General features: G+C 37.6%; 3 protein-coding genes across 3 annotated transcripts; 2 read left to right on the top strand and 1 right to left on the bottom strand.

Annotated features, from left to right (window-relative positions):
- Positions 1–435: 435 nt before the first annotated feature.
- On the top strand, positions 436–4,248 carry LOC101311445 (phosphatidate cytidylyltransferase-like). The gene is made up of 12 exons (XM_004293303.1): positions 436–541; positions 1,193–1,338; positions 1,656–1,912; positions 2,016–2,167; positions 2,334–2,475; positions 2,562–2,718; positions 2,855–2,902; positions 3,005–3,091; positions 3,281–3,409; positions 3,502–3,558; positions 3,707–3,790; positions 3,874–4,248. The coding sequence occupies exons 2-12, from the start codon at positions 1,261–1,263 to the stop codon at positions 3,955–3,957; spliced, it is 1,275 nt and encodes a 424-aa protein (XP_004293351.1). The 5' UTR covers positions 436–541; positions 1,193–1,260; the 3' UTR covers positions 3,958–4,248.
- Positions 4,249–4,831: 583 nt separating this feature from the next.
- Positions 4,832–6,560, bottom strand: LOC101311161 (alkaline ceramidase 3-like). Its single transcript, XM_004293302.1, has 2 exons — positions 6,188–6,560; positions 4,832–5,544 (listed from the first exon to the last, which is right to left on the bottom strand). Exons 1-2 carry the CDS (start codon positions 6,439–6,441, stop codon positions 5,031–5,033), a joined length of 768 nt encoding a protein of 255 aa, XP_004293350.1. The 5' UTR covers positions 6,442–6,560; the 3' UTR covers positions 4,832–5,030.
- A 5,144-nt stretch (positions 6,561–11,704) lies between these two features.
- LOC101309232 lies at positions 11,705–13,202 on the top strand. Its single transcript, XM_004295258.1, has 2 exons — positions 11,705–12,205; positions 12,685–13,202. The coding sequence occupies exons 1-2, from the start codon at positions 11,773–11,775 to the stop codon at positions 13,200–13,202; spliced, it is 951 nt and encodes a 316-aa protein (XP_004295306.1). The 5' UTR covers positions 11,705–11,772.
- The last annotated feature ends 228 nt before the right edge of the window (positions 13,203–13,430 follow it).

Genomic DNA, 13,430 nt, shown 5'->3' with positions numbered 1-13,430 from the left:
CGTCGAAACATTACTCGGTGTACAACTTTAATTACCTACAGCATCACTATTGAAACCCTAACCAATGCTTTGCCTTTGGCATTAGGTTATTAGACCAAAAACAACAACTAATACCGTTTAGTGCTTAATAATTTTTCTTTTAACGAGAAATGAATACTTCATTAATCAAATAATCTTAGAGAAAATTCAAACAACCCCGTGGGCCAGCACATTTCTAACGATTTTGACATACGAAGAGGTTCACCAACAGCCGTCCACGTGTTAACCCCAGACCTAAATCGTGAATCCGACGCTGCAAACCCCTTTGGTTACGCAGCTTTATAACTAAGAAAATAGAATATACCTTAAAAATAAATAAATAAAAGTTCGATATTATTATTGGGTTCCAGAAAATCAGTTAACGAGAAATCAAAAAGGAACTCACTGTTTCTTCTTCTTCTTCTTCTTCTTCTTCTTCTTCGCTCTTCTTCTCCATTATTCGTATTCGCCTCCTTTTGCTTTTTTCCAGGGCCTCTCTTTCTCTCTCTCTCTCACTCAACAGGTTTGATTCTCTATCTCTTTCTCTTCGGTTTTTCGTTCTCACAGGTTCGATTATTTATTGCCTTTAGCTTTCAGATTTGAATTTCCAAGTGTTCGTCTCTGGTTTTTGTTTCGTGCAAATTTGGTTATTCTCTTCGTTGTTTCAGTATTTCTGATTGTGTGATTGAATTCGGGGCCGTTATCTTTCTGTTATTAATCTTTTTTGTTGGAATAGCTAAATTTGAAGACTGTGGTGAGCTTTTGTGTTTGTGTATGGATGTTATTGAGGATTTTGGAGCTTTGAATTAGAGCAATGTGAGCTGTGTGATACTACTTGGATGGAGAAGTATTAGGTTTTGCTTGAAATGGAAGCTTTTCAGAGTCTCTGGATTTTTTGTTGTTGAAAAACTGGAAATGGCATAGTTTGTTAGCAATGGAATTGAAAAGGTTAGGAGGTCGTAGATATGGCGAAAGTTAACCTAAAAGTCTCTTTTGCCAAATATTTCGCAAACAGTCATTTTGTATCAATTGAGTGTAATTTAGACTGCCATAAGTGGAAGTTAAGGTTTTAGTGTTTTGTATCGTACTATCTGAAGTCTGAAATGATGAGCACAGTATCACTTTACTTATTGAATATCCTCACCTGGTCTCATTATGTAATTTTATGTTTCAGGTGACGAGTCTCTTGCATCCGATACATGTATGTTTTGACTTATTGAGTGAAAGTAAGTTATAGCAGACATGCAAAGAGATAATAGTGCCGGAAACCCATCAACCCCAAGGTCCCCACGACTGCGGCACCGTAGACGCTCAGCTGAGGTTTGCTAAGCTTTGATACATTGTTGTTTCCTCCATTCTGATAGAGTTTGGACTTTTGAATTTCCTTTTTAGTTAATATATACTATTTCTGAAATGCTGACAAAATGAATTGTCTAGTAGTATCAGAGGAGAAACCACATGTATTATTCATCTGATTCTCATATTTTACTTGTCGACTTTAGTACTTAATCCTGTACTTTTTTAAGTTAGCAGCTGAAATGACTATCCCATGAAATATAGCTTTGGTATACCAAAGCATTTTAGATCGTTTTGATAATTAGGAGATTATTCTCAGTTGTTTTTTGTTTTTATGGCAGCAACTTCTCCCAGATGCTAGTAACACGAATGGAGGTCATTTACTTGTTGATGACAATAATAAATACAAGACGATGTGGATTAGGGCATACTCTACTGTCTGGATGATTGGAGGATTTGCATTAATCATATATCTGGGTCATCTCGCTATAACTGCCATGGTGGTTGTTATCCAAATTTTCATGGCAAAGGAGCTGTTTAATCTCTTAAGGAAAGCTCATGAAGATAGGCATCTCCCAGGATTCAGGCTGTTAAACTGGTGAGGATGGAAGTATATTTGGCATATCTGTATCAGAGTTTATTTCAGTGTTTCTGTATAATTGTGTTATATTACTGTATTCATTTTCAAATTCTCTGCTCAGGCACTTCTTCTTCACTGCGATGCTGTTTGTTTACGGTCGAATACTCAGTCAACGGCTTGTCAACACTGTGACTTCAGATAAATTTTTACACAAGGTTGTGAGCAGTCTTATCCAGTATCATATGGTCGCCTGCTATTTCTTGTACATTGCAGGTTAGTAGCCATAATTAACTTTAGGAATATTTGGATTTAGCCGTATCTTTGGGAAGAAGTAAATGTTAGCATTCAGGGTTGATCATCATCCCATTATATATCTGGTTTGCTGAATGTACTTATCTGGACTAGATGCTGATATTATTTCCCCCCTAATTGGATTCAGGTTTTATGTGGTTCATTCTTACATTGAAGAAGAAGATGTACAAGTATCAATTTGGCCAGTATGCATGGACACACATGATCCTAATAATTGTGTTTACACAATCCTCTTTTACTGTAGCCAACATCTTTGAAGGAATTTTCTGGTAATAAGTTTTTTCAATCTGGAACAACATAGTTGCACATTTCCTATTTTTGTCGTTTCCCCTGATACAAGGGAATATTGTTGCAGGTTTCTTCTGCCAGCAACACTCATAGTCATCAATGATATTGCTGCTTATATTTGCGGCTTCTTTTTCGGAAGAACCCCTTTGATTAAGATATCTCCAAAGAAAACTTGGGAGGGGTTCATTGGAGCTTCGATTACAACTATGTTTTCAGCCTTTTGGGTGAGGCTTCTATATAACTTGATGGTGATAGATACAAGTCTGTTTTCTTATTTGAAAGTGAAACCTTGGTATCTATCATATTAGGGTTTATCTCGATGTATTTTGCCAACATCATATTTACATTTGTTTATTGCAGCTTGCACATATCATGGGCCAGTTTCAGTGGCTAACATGTCCAAGAAAGGTAACAATTCTTATGAGATATAAGTTTGTTTCTTTTGGGCAAGAAATAGAGTGTCTGTCAATCAATGTTTATATTAATTGATTTGTGTGGATCCACTTGCAGGATTTATCTACTGGTTGGCTTCACTGTGATCCTGGTCCATTGTTTACTCCAGAATATCATACCTTACCAGGATGGCTCCCTGAATGGGTATGTAAATTTGCATTTATTGGTTATGTAATTAAAAAGAAAAATAAATCCTCTGCTGAAATCAAATAGCATTCTTTCTTTCAATATGAAGGATGATTGACAGTTAATGCACTGCTTCAGTTCAGTAAAAGTCATTCCTGCAATAAAGCTGGTTGATTTCTATATTCCTTTACGATTATTGTGTTGCAGTTTCCTTGGAAAGGGATCTCAATTTTGCCAGTTCAGTGGCATGCTCTATGTCTCGGTTTGTTTTCATCAATTATAGCACCTTTCGGAGGCTTCTTTGCAAGCGGTTTCAAAAGAGCTTTCAAAGTCAAGGTAAGTTCCTGATGTTTCAATTTTGGGTGTGCAGTTCTAAATGCTAAACTTCAGTTGTTTGTCATTATATTAATTTTTCACATTTGCCATAGGACTTTGGTGACAGTATCCCTGGGCACGGTGGAATCACAGACAGAATGGATTGTCAGGTAAAGTTATCTTTGTGAGAAGTAAAAACAACTTGTGAGAGTTTTTCAAGGATATTGTGTTACTACATGGCCCCTGTGTAAACACGTAACCATAATTTGGTATGGTTGTTATATATGTTCAAGTGACTGACATTGTGTTTCATTGTAGATGGTAATGGCTGTTTTTGCTTACATCTATCATCAGTCATTTGTTTTGCCTCAACAGCTCTCCGTTGAAATATTATTGGACCAGGTACTATTTTCAATGCATTTGCTTTGGTGTTATATTGTTGGCGATTAAGGAATAATAGTATTGACGCTTACTCTGCAATGTAGATTTTGACAAACCTTACTGTCGAGCAGCAGCTAGCTCTGTATGAGAAGCTTAAACAAGCTTTGCAGGACAGTATACTCGGATGATCATGTGTGAATAACCTGTATTTGTGCTATCTTCCTCCTCTCTCCCTTGCGTGATCGGACATATTGTCATAGAGAGGAAATGGAAGGTATTTGTAAATGGTGGTGTTCTGCTTTCGCTGAACAACCTCATTGAAATATTAGGTCGGAGGCATCATTCTTTTGTGCGGAAACTTTGTATAGTGGCTCTTGGTCATTTAATATACATGAACTCTAGATAGAAGTCCTCCCTCCTCTCCCTCCCTCCCCTGTATCTGTGCTTGTTGGTTTGTCATATATGTGGAATTTGATTATTTTTATGATTACCATTGGATGCTTACGGGAGTTTTATGATGCCTATAAGATTGCTTTGTCCTATTACAGGCCCCTGTGTATTTGTTCTATTTCAGTAAATGTGTAGTGGGGACATTAGGAATGGAGTTGTTATAAACAGTCACCCTTCCATGCTTCCAAATTAAAAGATCATAGGTTCTTCGGCATAAGGTCTTTATTTGATATATAGAGAAAATGACAAGTTTTTGCGAAGTTTGTGTTTTCATGATGCTCTTTTCCAACCAAAACCGGACAATTTTTTTTCATGTTATACCCGAGAATTCTACGTACTGATTGGCAAACTGTAATTCACATGATATATTATCTGCGGACACAAATATCTCAATACATAGCAGCAGGTGTGTCCCTTTTATACACAATTCTGTGAGGCTCCTGCCAAACCATGATAACAAATTCTTATAGGGAACCATTTTAACATTGTCACCTCCCTTAAAAAACATGTGATCCTTCTACAGTGCATAAAAGAATGTCGAAGTTTTCAATACACAATACTTGTAACCGTGACCCTATCTAATGACAAAACCATGACAGGATCGAAAGTTTCTGATAATCAAAAAAGGTAAGCCCTTCTAGCACAACACCACAAACAAAAGCTTATAGTATGTTACAAGTTCTACTTCTAAAACAAGAATTATGATAATATCCCATCTAAAAAGAATAAAATCCAGCGTTTTGCTAGCTGATGTTCCTCACACAAGTAGATGGTCTCAACTGAAACTATATCCTGCCATTTACTTCAAGTCTCATTGGGTTTTTGGTTTTTCAATCTTCACATAGGGCAAGAGCCCCATAAAATGAACAATCTTTGGAGCCCATCCTCGTTGTTGAGCCCGGCAAAACATCAAGAACGTGTTTGCAAAATAGGAATTAAAACCCATGAATAAATGCCACAAGGCGTGACCTTGCGGGTTTATGGGCCAACTTGATACCTCTTTGCAGAAGACATTGTCACCGAGCCAGCACAAACTCCCTATAAGAAGAGTGGCCACATAGAGCTTCGCAAGCCTCTTGGCATACACGTCCTGTGTGTATATATAATACTTGTACATTCGGGGTATGCAAAGAAGACACAAGATCACATAGTGCACCTTAAATCCAATCTCAAATCGGACCACTGAATGAACTGCAGCAAAAACAGCACCATATAGGAAGAGGAAGGTCGGCATTGTACTGCGATAGTGCCAATCTGGGGAATAGAGGATATACATGTAAAGGAGCATCTCCCAAACCATAGGAGTTTCATCACTCTGCTGTTGCCTGCAAATATATTGAGAAAGTATTCTTCAGAATTAAGCTTTTCATGGCATACAGACATAAAATAATAAGTTGAGACCTGAAAGACTGATTAACAAATACCACTACAAGTTATCCCACATATCTAATGTTGACACGCATGTGTGCAAGACATAATGTGTGTCCATTGTTTGGAAATCAACACCATTAACCTTAATAAATTTAATTTAGCATCTCCATTCCCTGAATTCATATGTTCCTCAAGCATGAAGGATTGTAGGAACTTTTTCCAATCCATACGATAATGCCTTAACTGCCAACTGACCAACTTAACATATGCACAGTCTGATAGCATATCATTGACATCAACAAGGGGAGGGATAGAAGAAGATAATAAGCTTTGATGTATCCTCAAAGTAACAATCTACACAGCATTCGCAACTACTCCATGCAACTTAAGAAGAAGAAGAAAAAGGTATACTTCCTTGCTTCACAGTTTAGTTACTCGTAAATGTATACCCTTCAAAACTGTACCATGCAATTCTTTTCATGTGTCTAGTCATACCGACATTTCACAATATCCGGTTAAACTCTTAGATTGGTATAATTCTAGCATAAAACAACAGTGGTATACATCAGCCCATAAAAGATCTAGAACAATACTTACACGTGCTGCAATGTAGCGTGGTATAACATGCTTCCAATGGCAAGTATCATATTAGATATGTGAAGTACACTGAATCTCTTCTCAAACCGCTGCCTTAGAGCATTTATAAGACCAATGAGTGCCAGTAGAATGCTGGGAACGTTCGACATGGTGTTGAAAAACTCTGCAATATAAGAAGAGTACGCATAGTTCTTCTCACAACACTCGATCGTAGACGTGACAGGACCCCAGAAGCTCGATATTGAGTCCGCCATTCCCTCTTTCTACGGTCTAATACTCAACCAAACGCTATTCCCCACTTAGCAAGACAATAAAGAGTTCGCAAAACCTGCAAATCACGTACCTGCAGAAAAAACCACAGCTCAGATGGAGGCTTTTACACTCGAATTTACGCAACATTCAAACAAAGCAAGAACATCATCTCTATCCTAACCATTAAAACATCACGTGATCATCAATAAACCATTAGAAGCATCGTAACCGCATAACCGAATCACACATCTAGTAAACCAAAGCCAATCTCCAACTTCTCTAACACCTCTAACTAAAATTACGCACAATTTAACACTCTAGTAATCAATTTAACCAATAATCAATTAACTATAACAAACTAATTAATCCAAAAACACTAAACCTACAACAATCTAATTTACTTTAGAAATTGAATAATCAGATCCTTAACCCGATCATTATCCTCATCAAGATCCAATCCAAACAATTCTAAGCCCAAACAAAAATTCCACCAGCAGATCACTACCGACGAACTTCTTCGCGCTCAAAAACCTAGCAAACCGTCGCGAAAACGAAACAAAGACGAAAAAAAAAAAAAAAAAAAAAACGGAAAAAACGAAGAAGATACGTACCTACGTAACGTAAACGAACGACGTTACGGTTGGTTACGGTACGGGAAAGGAAGGAGTACTCTTCTTGTTCGTTTGTTCGTTCGTTTCTTTCGTTACGGTTAAGGTTTAGGGTTTAGGTTTAGGTTAAGGTTAAAGGTAAGGAAGGGAAGGGAAGGGGAAGGTAGGTAGTTAGTAGGTAGGACGGTAGTAGTAAGTTAACGTTTACGTTCGTTGTAGAGAGAGAGAGAGAGAGAGAGAGAGAGAATCCGCTTCTTCCCTCTTTGGGTTTTCTTTCTATTTTCTAATTTGTCTATTTTTATTAGGTGCTCCCTCTCTTCCCTTTTTCTAATGGTTTTGATTCTCTTGACTTATAAGGCAAAATAGGAAATACCGTGTCTGCCGACTTGGATATGGTGCGGCCCGGCCCGTCCTCAAACCCCATACCTCTATTTGGTTCTAACTAGGTGGCCATTGGTTTCTATAAATGAATGCACCAGCTGAACCGGACGGTCTGACCTGGTTCGGTTCAGCTGATACAGCATTTCTTCTCCGCGTCACAAAATGTGCTATTGCATCAGCTGCAGAACTCTAGTAATTCCGAGTTAATAAATGCCGCTATTTTGATAAGTCTTCAAGAAATATCAAAGAAATTACATGTATCAATGACTAGCTAGCTTCGATTCTCCTTCCACTTCCAACATGTTATGCTCACTATCTTTAACAAAGAGAAGACTCGTAGCCTCTGCAACTGAGGACGTTCCTTTCTTCCTTGATCGAACTAGCAATAGTCGGGTTGCATCATTTTACTTCTTATAGTGGTTCCTCAACATTGGATTTAACATCCAATTTGGATGGAGCTCAAGAAATTTGACACAATTGATGAAAATTAAAAATGCATGTGTAGTAATTAAATTGAAACTACAAAGACTAACACGATATCAAGATGGTTAACTAATGAGTTGAGTCATTCTGACATTTGATCATACTTTCATATATCTTCAGTCAAATATGTGTCGACATGATTAATCATGTTCAAACTTGTATGTATGTTCTTCGTCATTGTCACTCCCCGTCTTTGTCTATGGTGGTACGTACGCATCATGTCTTGGATTATTGACCAAATGGCATGGCATGGTTTTGGTAATCGGTTTAGGCCAAAATCTAACTCGTGTCCATCCCGTGTCCGACCATAGTCATCGGATGAGTACGTGAATAACTTAATGGTTGGAATTATAAGTGGGATTTCTTGACTATATATATTCTAAGAGAAGAGAAGAAGATGGTTTTGTTTCTCCGGTCCGTTGTCAAAATATTCTAAAACTATCTTTCTAATTACACAAGATATATAATTTCTGTGCTTAAAGAAGAACATCTATCATTATTGTTGTATATTGCGCTTATCTCAACCTAGCTCTAATCAAACGTGCATCCGCAACTTCTTTCATTTTCTTGTTGGTTTGTACTCGCTCTTAGCTAAGTCCTAAACTTATACGCTAGTTAGCTATATAATACTCGGTTAGAGATAGCAGAGGTTTGGGCTAACAAATGTACTTCTCTCACTGTGCACCTATTTCCACTACCACAATGTTGAGCAATTTTCTTGTTGGTTTGTACTCGCTCTTAGCTAAGTCCTAAACTTATACGCTAGTTAGCTATATAATACTCGATTAGAGATAGCAAAGGTTGGGCCTAACAAATGTACTTCTCTCACTGTGCACTTATTTCCACTACCACAACATTGAGCAAAAGCCACACATTATGTGTGGGCGATAGAGGTGTTGCAGTTCCCATATAAGTGGCAATTGGTGGAGTATGAGAGGAAATTACCACATATATGGGAATTGCAAGTTTACAACACCGATGTTGCCCACACATGACATGTGGTCTTTGCTTAATATTGTGGTAGTGTTCGTCGACATGAAGATTTTCAAGTAGCTATAGCAGCAAAGGTTCTCGAGTACATTTATAATGAATCCGTATGCATATATGGGTAATCCCCGGGTACGTGAGTACATACGACCCCTCACTTCATGAGAAGGTGTTTTCAGACGAAGCTGTATATATTTTACCCAGATATCTCACCATATTGCTCGATCATCATTGATAAGCTTCATGCTTAATAAATTATTGTTCTAATTAGCAAAACAAAGTTGATTCATGATAATCATCATCAAAACAGCAAAATGCACTATCATATGCTCCCCCAAATATAGCAAAGGATTAGGTCACCTTTATAAGGAAGACTCTTGTCCTAAAACTGCATAATGTATATCCCCCCCAAAACTGGCCTCATACATTAGCTATCTAACTGGCTTTGACATTATCAGAGCTAATACAATATGTTATACATCAATTCAATAACGAGACAAATAACCTAAAGCTCGATATTACTATATATACCAATGGTGCGCGCAATGAGCACCAAATGGGGTTCACAAACCAAAAATGGAAGTAGTCTCGACGATTTTCAGCAGATGATGATAACGATAACGATATTGTCGTTCTGATAGTTTTGCGTACATATTTCTGTCCAATGCATGCAGTTATATATAAGAGTAATGACCCTCCATTATTGGAAGAGGTACTGTAAACTATAGGTTTATTACCGTCCTACTTTTGTCTTCACAATCAAACCAAAAACGGGTAAAAGTAAAACACGAGTACACGATCAATTGAAATCATCTGAAAGTGAAAGATGAACTTTCTGATACAATCTCACAAGAACAGCAAACCCAACTACTCAAGTCCAAGTTTGCATCCTATTTCCAAAATAGAAGAAAAGCTCGATCACAGGCTTAGTTCTGCGCATGCAGCTGATTCATGTGATTTTGTAAATTATTGTATCTGTAAATTAACTACGTTCCTGGGTTGGTTTGTTCATTACGATTGTTCATCATTCAACAAGAGGATAAGATTACGATTTAAAATGAACATGGACACAAAATGGAGGTTCATTGAACCTGGACATCCAATAATGGGAGTTTCAGGCTTTCAGCTTCTATTTTCCACATCCAAGAGGATGGGGGAGGCAGACGTAGTAGACTGCGCGCACCACGTGCGGAATGCAGTGATCTACCAGAATGAAGGGCCGTTTCTCAAACATGATCAATGGAGTCAACAGTGTTGAAGATGGTCAATTCAAATGTGATATGCACTGATCTCAGTGTAGCTAAATATTGGAAATGAACATAGCTAGGGATATTTAACTTAATTCATTCTCGTGGAAGAAGATACTCTGATAAGAAAAATGAAAATGCTTCAAAATCTTAAAGAAAATGCTTCATGCATGTTTTCTAGCTAGTAGCACCAACATATCTTATACTAAAAGAAACACCAGTCACTAGAAACTCGCTAGCTATAAACTAATTAAATGCAAAATCACATTTCACAATTATAGGCAATTTCGAACAAATTGGTCTATCATCTAAAAACACGGTGATCAAAAATATTTAAGCTAGCTTTGTAAAATGCTTGTATATGCACGATGTGTAAATATACAGTATAATCTTAGTCATTCATAATATATAAGGAATCACTATGTATCAGTATTATGTTATGAATGACTAAGATATACTTATAGATATTATACTGAAGATTTCGCTAGCCTTACATAACATATAATCAACAAATAAAATTTTTAGTGGTGCTATTAACACACAATTTTGTTGCTATTAACACACTCCCTATATATATATATATAGCCCTTCTCGGCTGCGGACATCCGCACCAAAACTTTGGTGCGGATTTCCATTTTTGCACCATTTCCCGATCGAATTTCCTAACTTTGGTGTGGATTTCCATTTTTGCACCACTTCCCGATTGAATTTCCTCAAACTTTCTTCTAGACATATCTAAATCATCTCTGCAAAATTTCAGCCAATTTTGTGATCGTTAAGGCTTCAAAATCGAAAAACAAATAGAGATGATGAACCGGACAAAATTCAGTCCGTCAAATTTGTTTTTCGATTTTGAAAGCCTTAACGATCACCAAATTGGCTGAAATTTTACAGAGATGATCTACACAAGATGATCTAAATATGTCTAGAAGGAAGTTTGAGGAAATTCGATCGGGAAGTGGTGCAAAAATGGAAATCCGCACCAAAACTTTGGTGCGGACGTCCGCACCTGAGAATTCCTGTATATATATATATGGTAAGAACCAATTATCAATCAAATTCAAGTGACAAGTTTGTAAATAAAATAAAAATACGTAAATAAAAAAATAGATGAGGTGTGTTAATAACAAAAATATGTGTGTTAATAGCAATACTCAAAATTCTATTTAGAAAAAACACAAAAGTCCAGTAAGTAACTTGATGGTCAAGTTTTCCAAAATGAATTACTTGCTTAAACCCGTTTCACGGTATATCCCCTACAAAATCCCAGAAGAAACCAAAAACGAAAACAAAAGAACCGAATAGGGACGTAAAAATGTCCAGATTCATTAGACAGTAACGTGATCAAGCCCACATACATGCAACAAAATCATCCTCCTCTTATAAATTGTAATGCACGCAGCGGGTTTTCACTTGCTTCACATCATGTCATCATCTCCATTTAGTCCATTAGTCTTTTATGTAAACACCATGACCACAATATGACAACACTTCCCTTATCAACCCTATAAAATCCCCCTCTCACTCACTTGACTCATGGTTTTCCAAAAGCGAAGGTTAAAGTTGACAGAGAGAAGAGAAGAAGAAGCATAAAGCAAGATATTAGGTGATAGCTAGATATATAAACATGGGAGCATATAGAATTAATCCGGCGAGGTTTCAGAGAGTTGCGGCTGCGTTTGACGAGGGGGCCAGGGTGAGGCTGTGCGAGAGCAGCGGCAGCGAGCACTCGGCTGCGGCGGAGAGCGTTGCCGATTTGTCTGACCTTGTTAATTCTTTTATTGAGCGAGGGAATTATAGTGGGGATTCAAGGGATGATGGTGAGGAAATCGAGAGGGATTCGTTGGAGACGGATGAAGAGGTAGAGGGTGGCTATCGGTCTGATTCGGAGACCAAGAATACTCTACAACAGCTGCTTCATACAAATGGAGGTGGTGATGATGTGAAAGAAAACATTGTTGCTGAGGTTGAACATGCTTGCGGTGTAATCGGGGATAGGTTGGACAGAGAGTTCAAGAGGAAGCTGACGACTCATTTGCGCCACAAGGGTTTTGATGCTGGTGAGTAAAAATTTTCATTCTGTAATTTGCTGCGAATAATCTAATCAGAATTTGAGTTAACGTTTTGAGGGATTAATCTGATTCCTCTATAGTCTGGGGTGTGATGTGAAGTCCATTTCATCAAGTTCTTTAGGAAATTTTGATTTCGTGAATTCATTTGATTACAATTCGTATAAACTACTTCATTTGAGATATATTGAAAAACTTCTATGGTACCTCTAAGATTAGAGCTCAGTTTGTCCATGGAGTAAAAAAAATCGAAAATTCCCGCGTTTTCAATTCCACTCATGTTGTGTAGCAAAGCGTCAAGTATCCAATTTTGCATAAGTACCAACTCAATGTGTGTGCATTGATCTTTTTAAATAACACTATTAGTGTATAGAAAGCGTAGCTCATTTTCATTCTAGTATTATAGAGGTCCTTTTTGGGTCAATTGGTGAGGTTTGTGACTAATGTCTCTATTTGTCCAAATTGTCCAGGTCTCTGCAAGTCAAAGTGGGTAAAATCCAGTCGGTTTCCAGCAGGGGACTACGAATTTGTTGATGTCAATGTAAATGGAACTCGTTACATTGTCGAGCCATTCTTCACCGGAGAATTTGAAATCGCCCGTCCCACTAGTCGATACACATCCTTACACAATGTCTTGCCTCAAATATTCGTGGGAGAACTCGACGAGCTGAAGAAAATTGTTAGGATTATGTGCGCAGCTATTAAGAAGTCCATGAAGAGTGTCGACATGCCAATGCCACCATGGAGGAGAAATGGGTACATGCTAGCAAAGTGGTTTGGTTCCTATAAGCGCACCACAAATGCAGTTTCTTCTTCAACAAAGGCATTCGAATTCGAGGAGAGTTTCAGTGTAAAAAGATCAGTTGGCTTCGAGGCTCTGCCCCCAAAGTCTTACTATTGCAGAGACAGTTTTGCTACCAAGAATGGATTGAGAATTGGGAACCTGACTGCCGCCTTTCAATCCAAAGGCATCGGCATGGAGTTATAGCCTCATCAATTGCGTAGTACTTCTTTTTTGTTCTCATTTTTGGTTTCTTTTGTCTTATACAATCTTTGGGAGTGAATTGTTATTTTGGATTCATTAGAATTTAGAAGGAAGTTATGGGTTTTAGGCTCTGGCCATATGGCCATTTTCAATTTGTACAAATCCATCATGTTACAGAGAAAAATTCAGTGTAAAATACCCATTATATATTTGTTTGAAATAAACGTAAGA

Source organism: Fragaria vesca, linkage group LG3 (assembly GCF_000184155.1).
Source record: "Fragaria vesca subsp. vesca linkage group LG3, FraVesHawaii_1.0, whole genome shotgun sequence".
Classification (NCBI taxonomy): Eukaryota; Viridiplantae; Streptophyta; class Magnoliopsida; order Rosales; family Rosaceae; genus Fragaria; species Fragaria vesca.
This window is presented reverse-complemented; position numbering and strand designations above follow the sequence as displayed.

Excerpts from the sequence above, each read along its gene's own strand:
- LOC101311161 (XM_004293302.1), bottom strand. The coding sequence starts at position 6,441 with ATGGCGGACTCAATATCGAGCTTCTGGGGTCCTGTCACGTCTACGATC. Across the intron at positions 5,545-6,187 it reads CACGCTACATTGCAGCACGT|GCAACAGCAGAGTGATGAAA; the intron begins GTAAGTATTGTT and ends ATATATTTGCAG.
- LOC101309232 (XM_004295258.1), top strand. The coding sequence starts at position 11,773 with ATGGGAGCATATAGAATTAATCCGGCGAGGTTTCAGAGAGTTGCGGCT. Across the intron at positions 12,206-12,684 it reads CCACAAGGGTTTTGATGCTG|GTCTCTGCAAGTCAAAGTGG; the intron begins GTGAGTAAAAAT and ends CAAATTGTCCAG.
- LOC101311445 (XM_004293303.1), top strand. The coding sequence starts at position 1,261 with ATGCAAAGAGATAATAGTGCCGGAAACCCATCAACCCCAAGGTCCCCA. Across the intron at positions 1,339-1,655 it reads ACCGTAGACGCTCAGCTGAG|CAACTTCTCCCAGATGCTAG; the intron begins GTTTGCTAAGCT and ends TTTTTATGGCAG. Across the intron at positions 2,168-2,333 it reads CTATTTCTTGTACATTGCAG|GTTTTATGTGGTTCATTCTT; the intron begins GTTAGTAGCCAT and ends AATTGGATTCAG.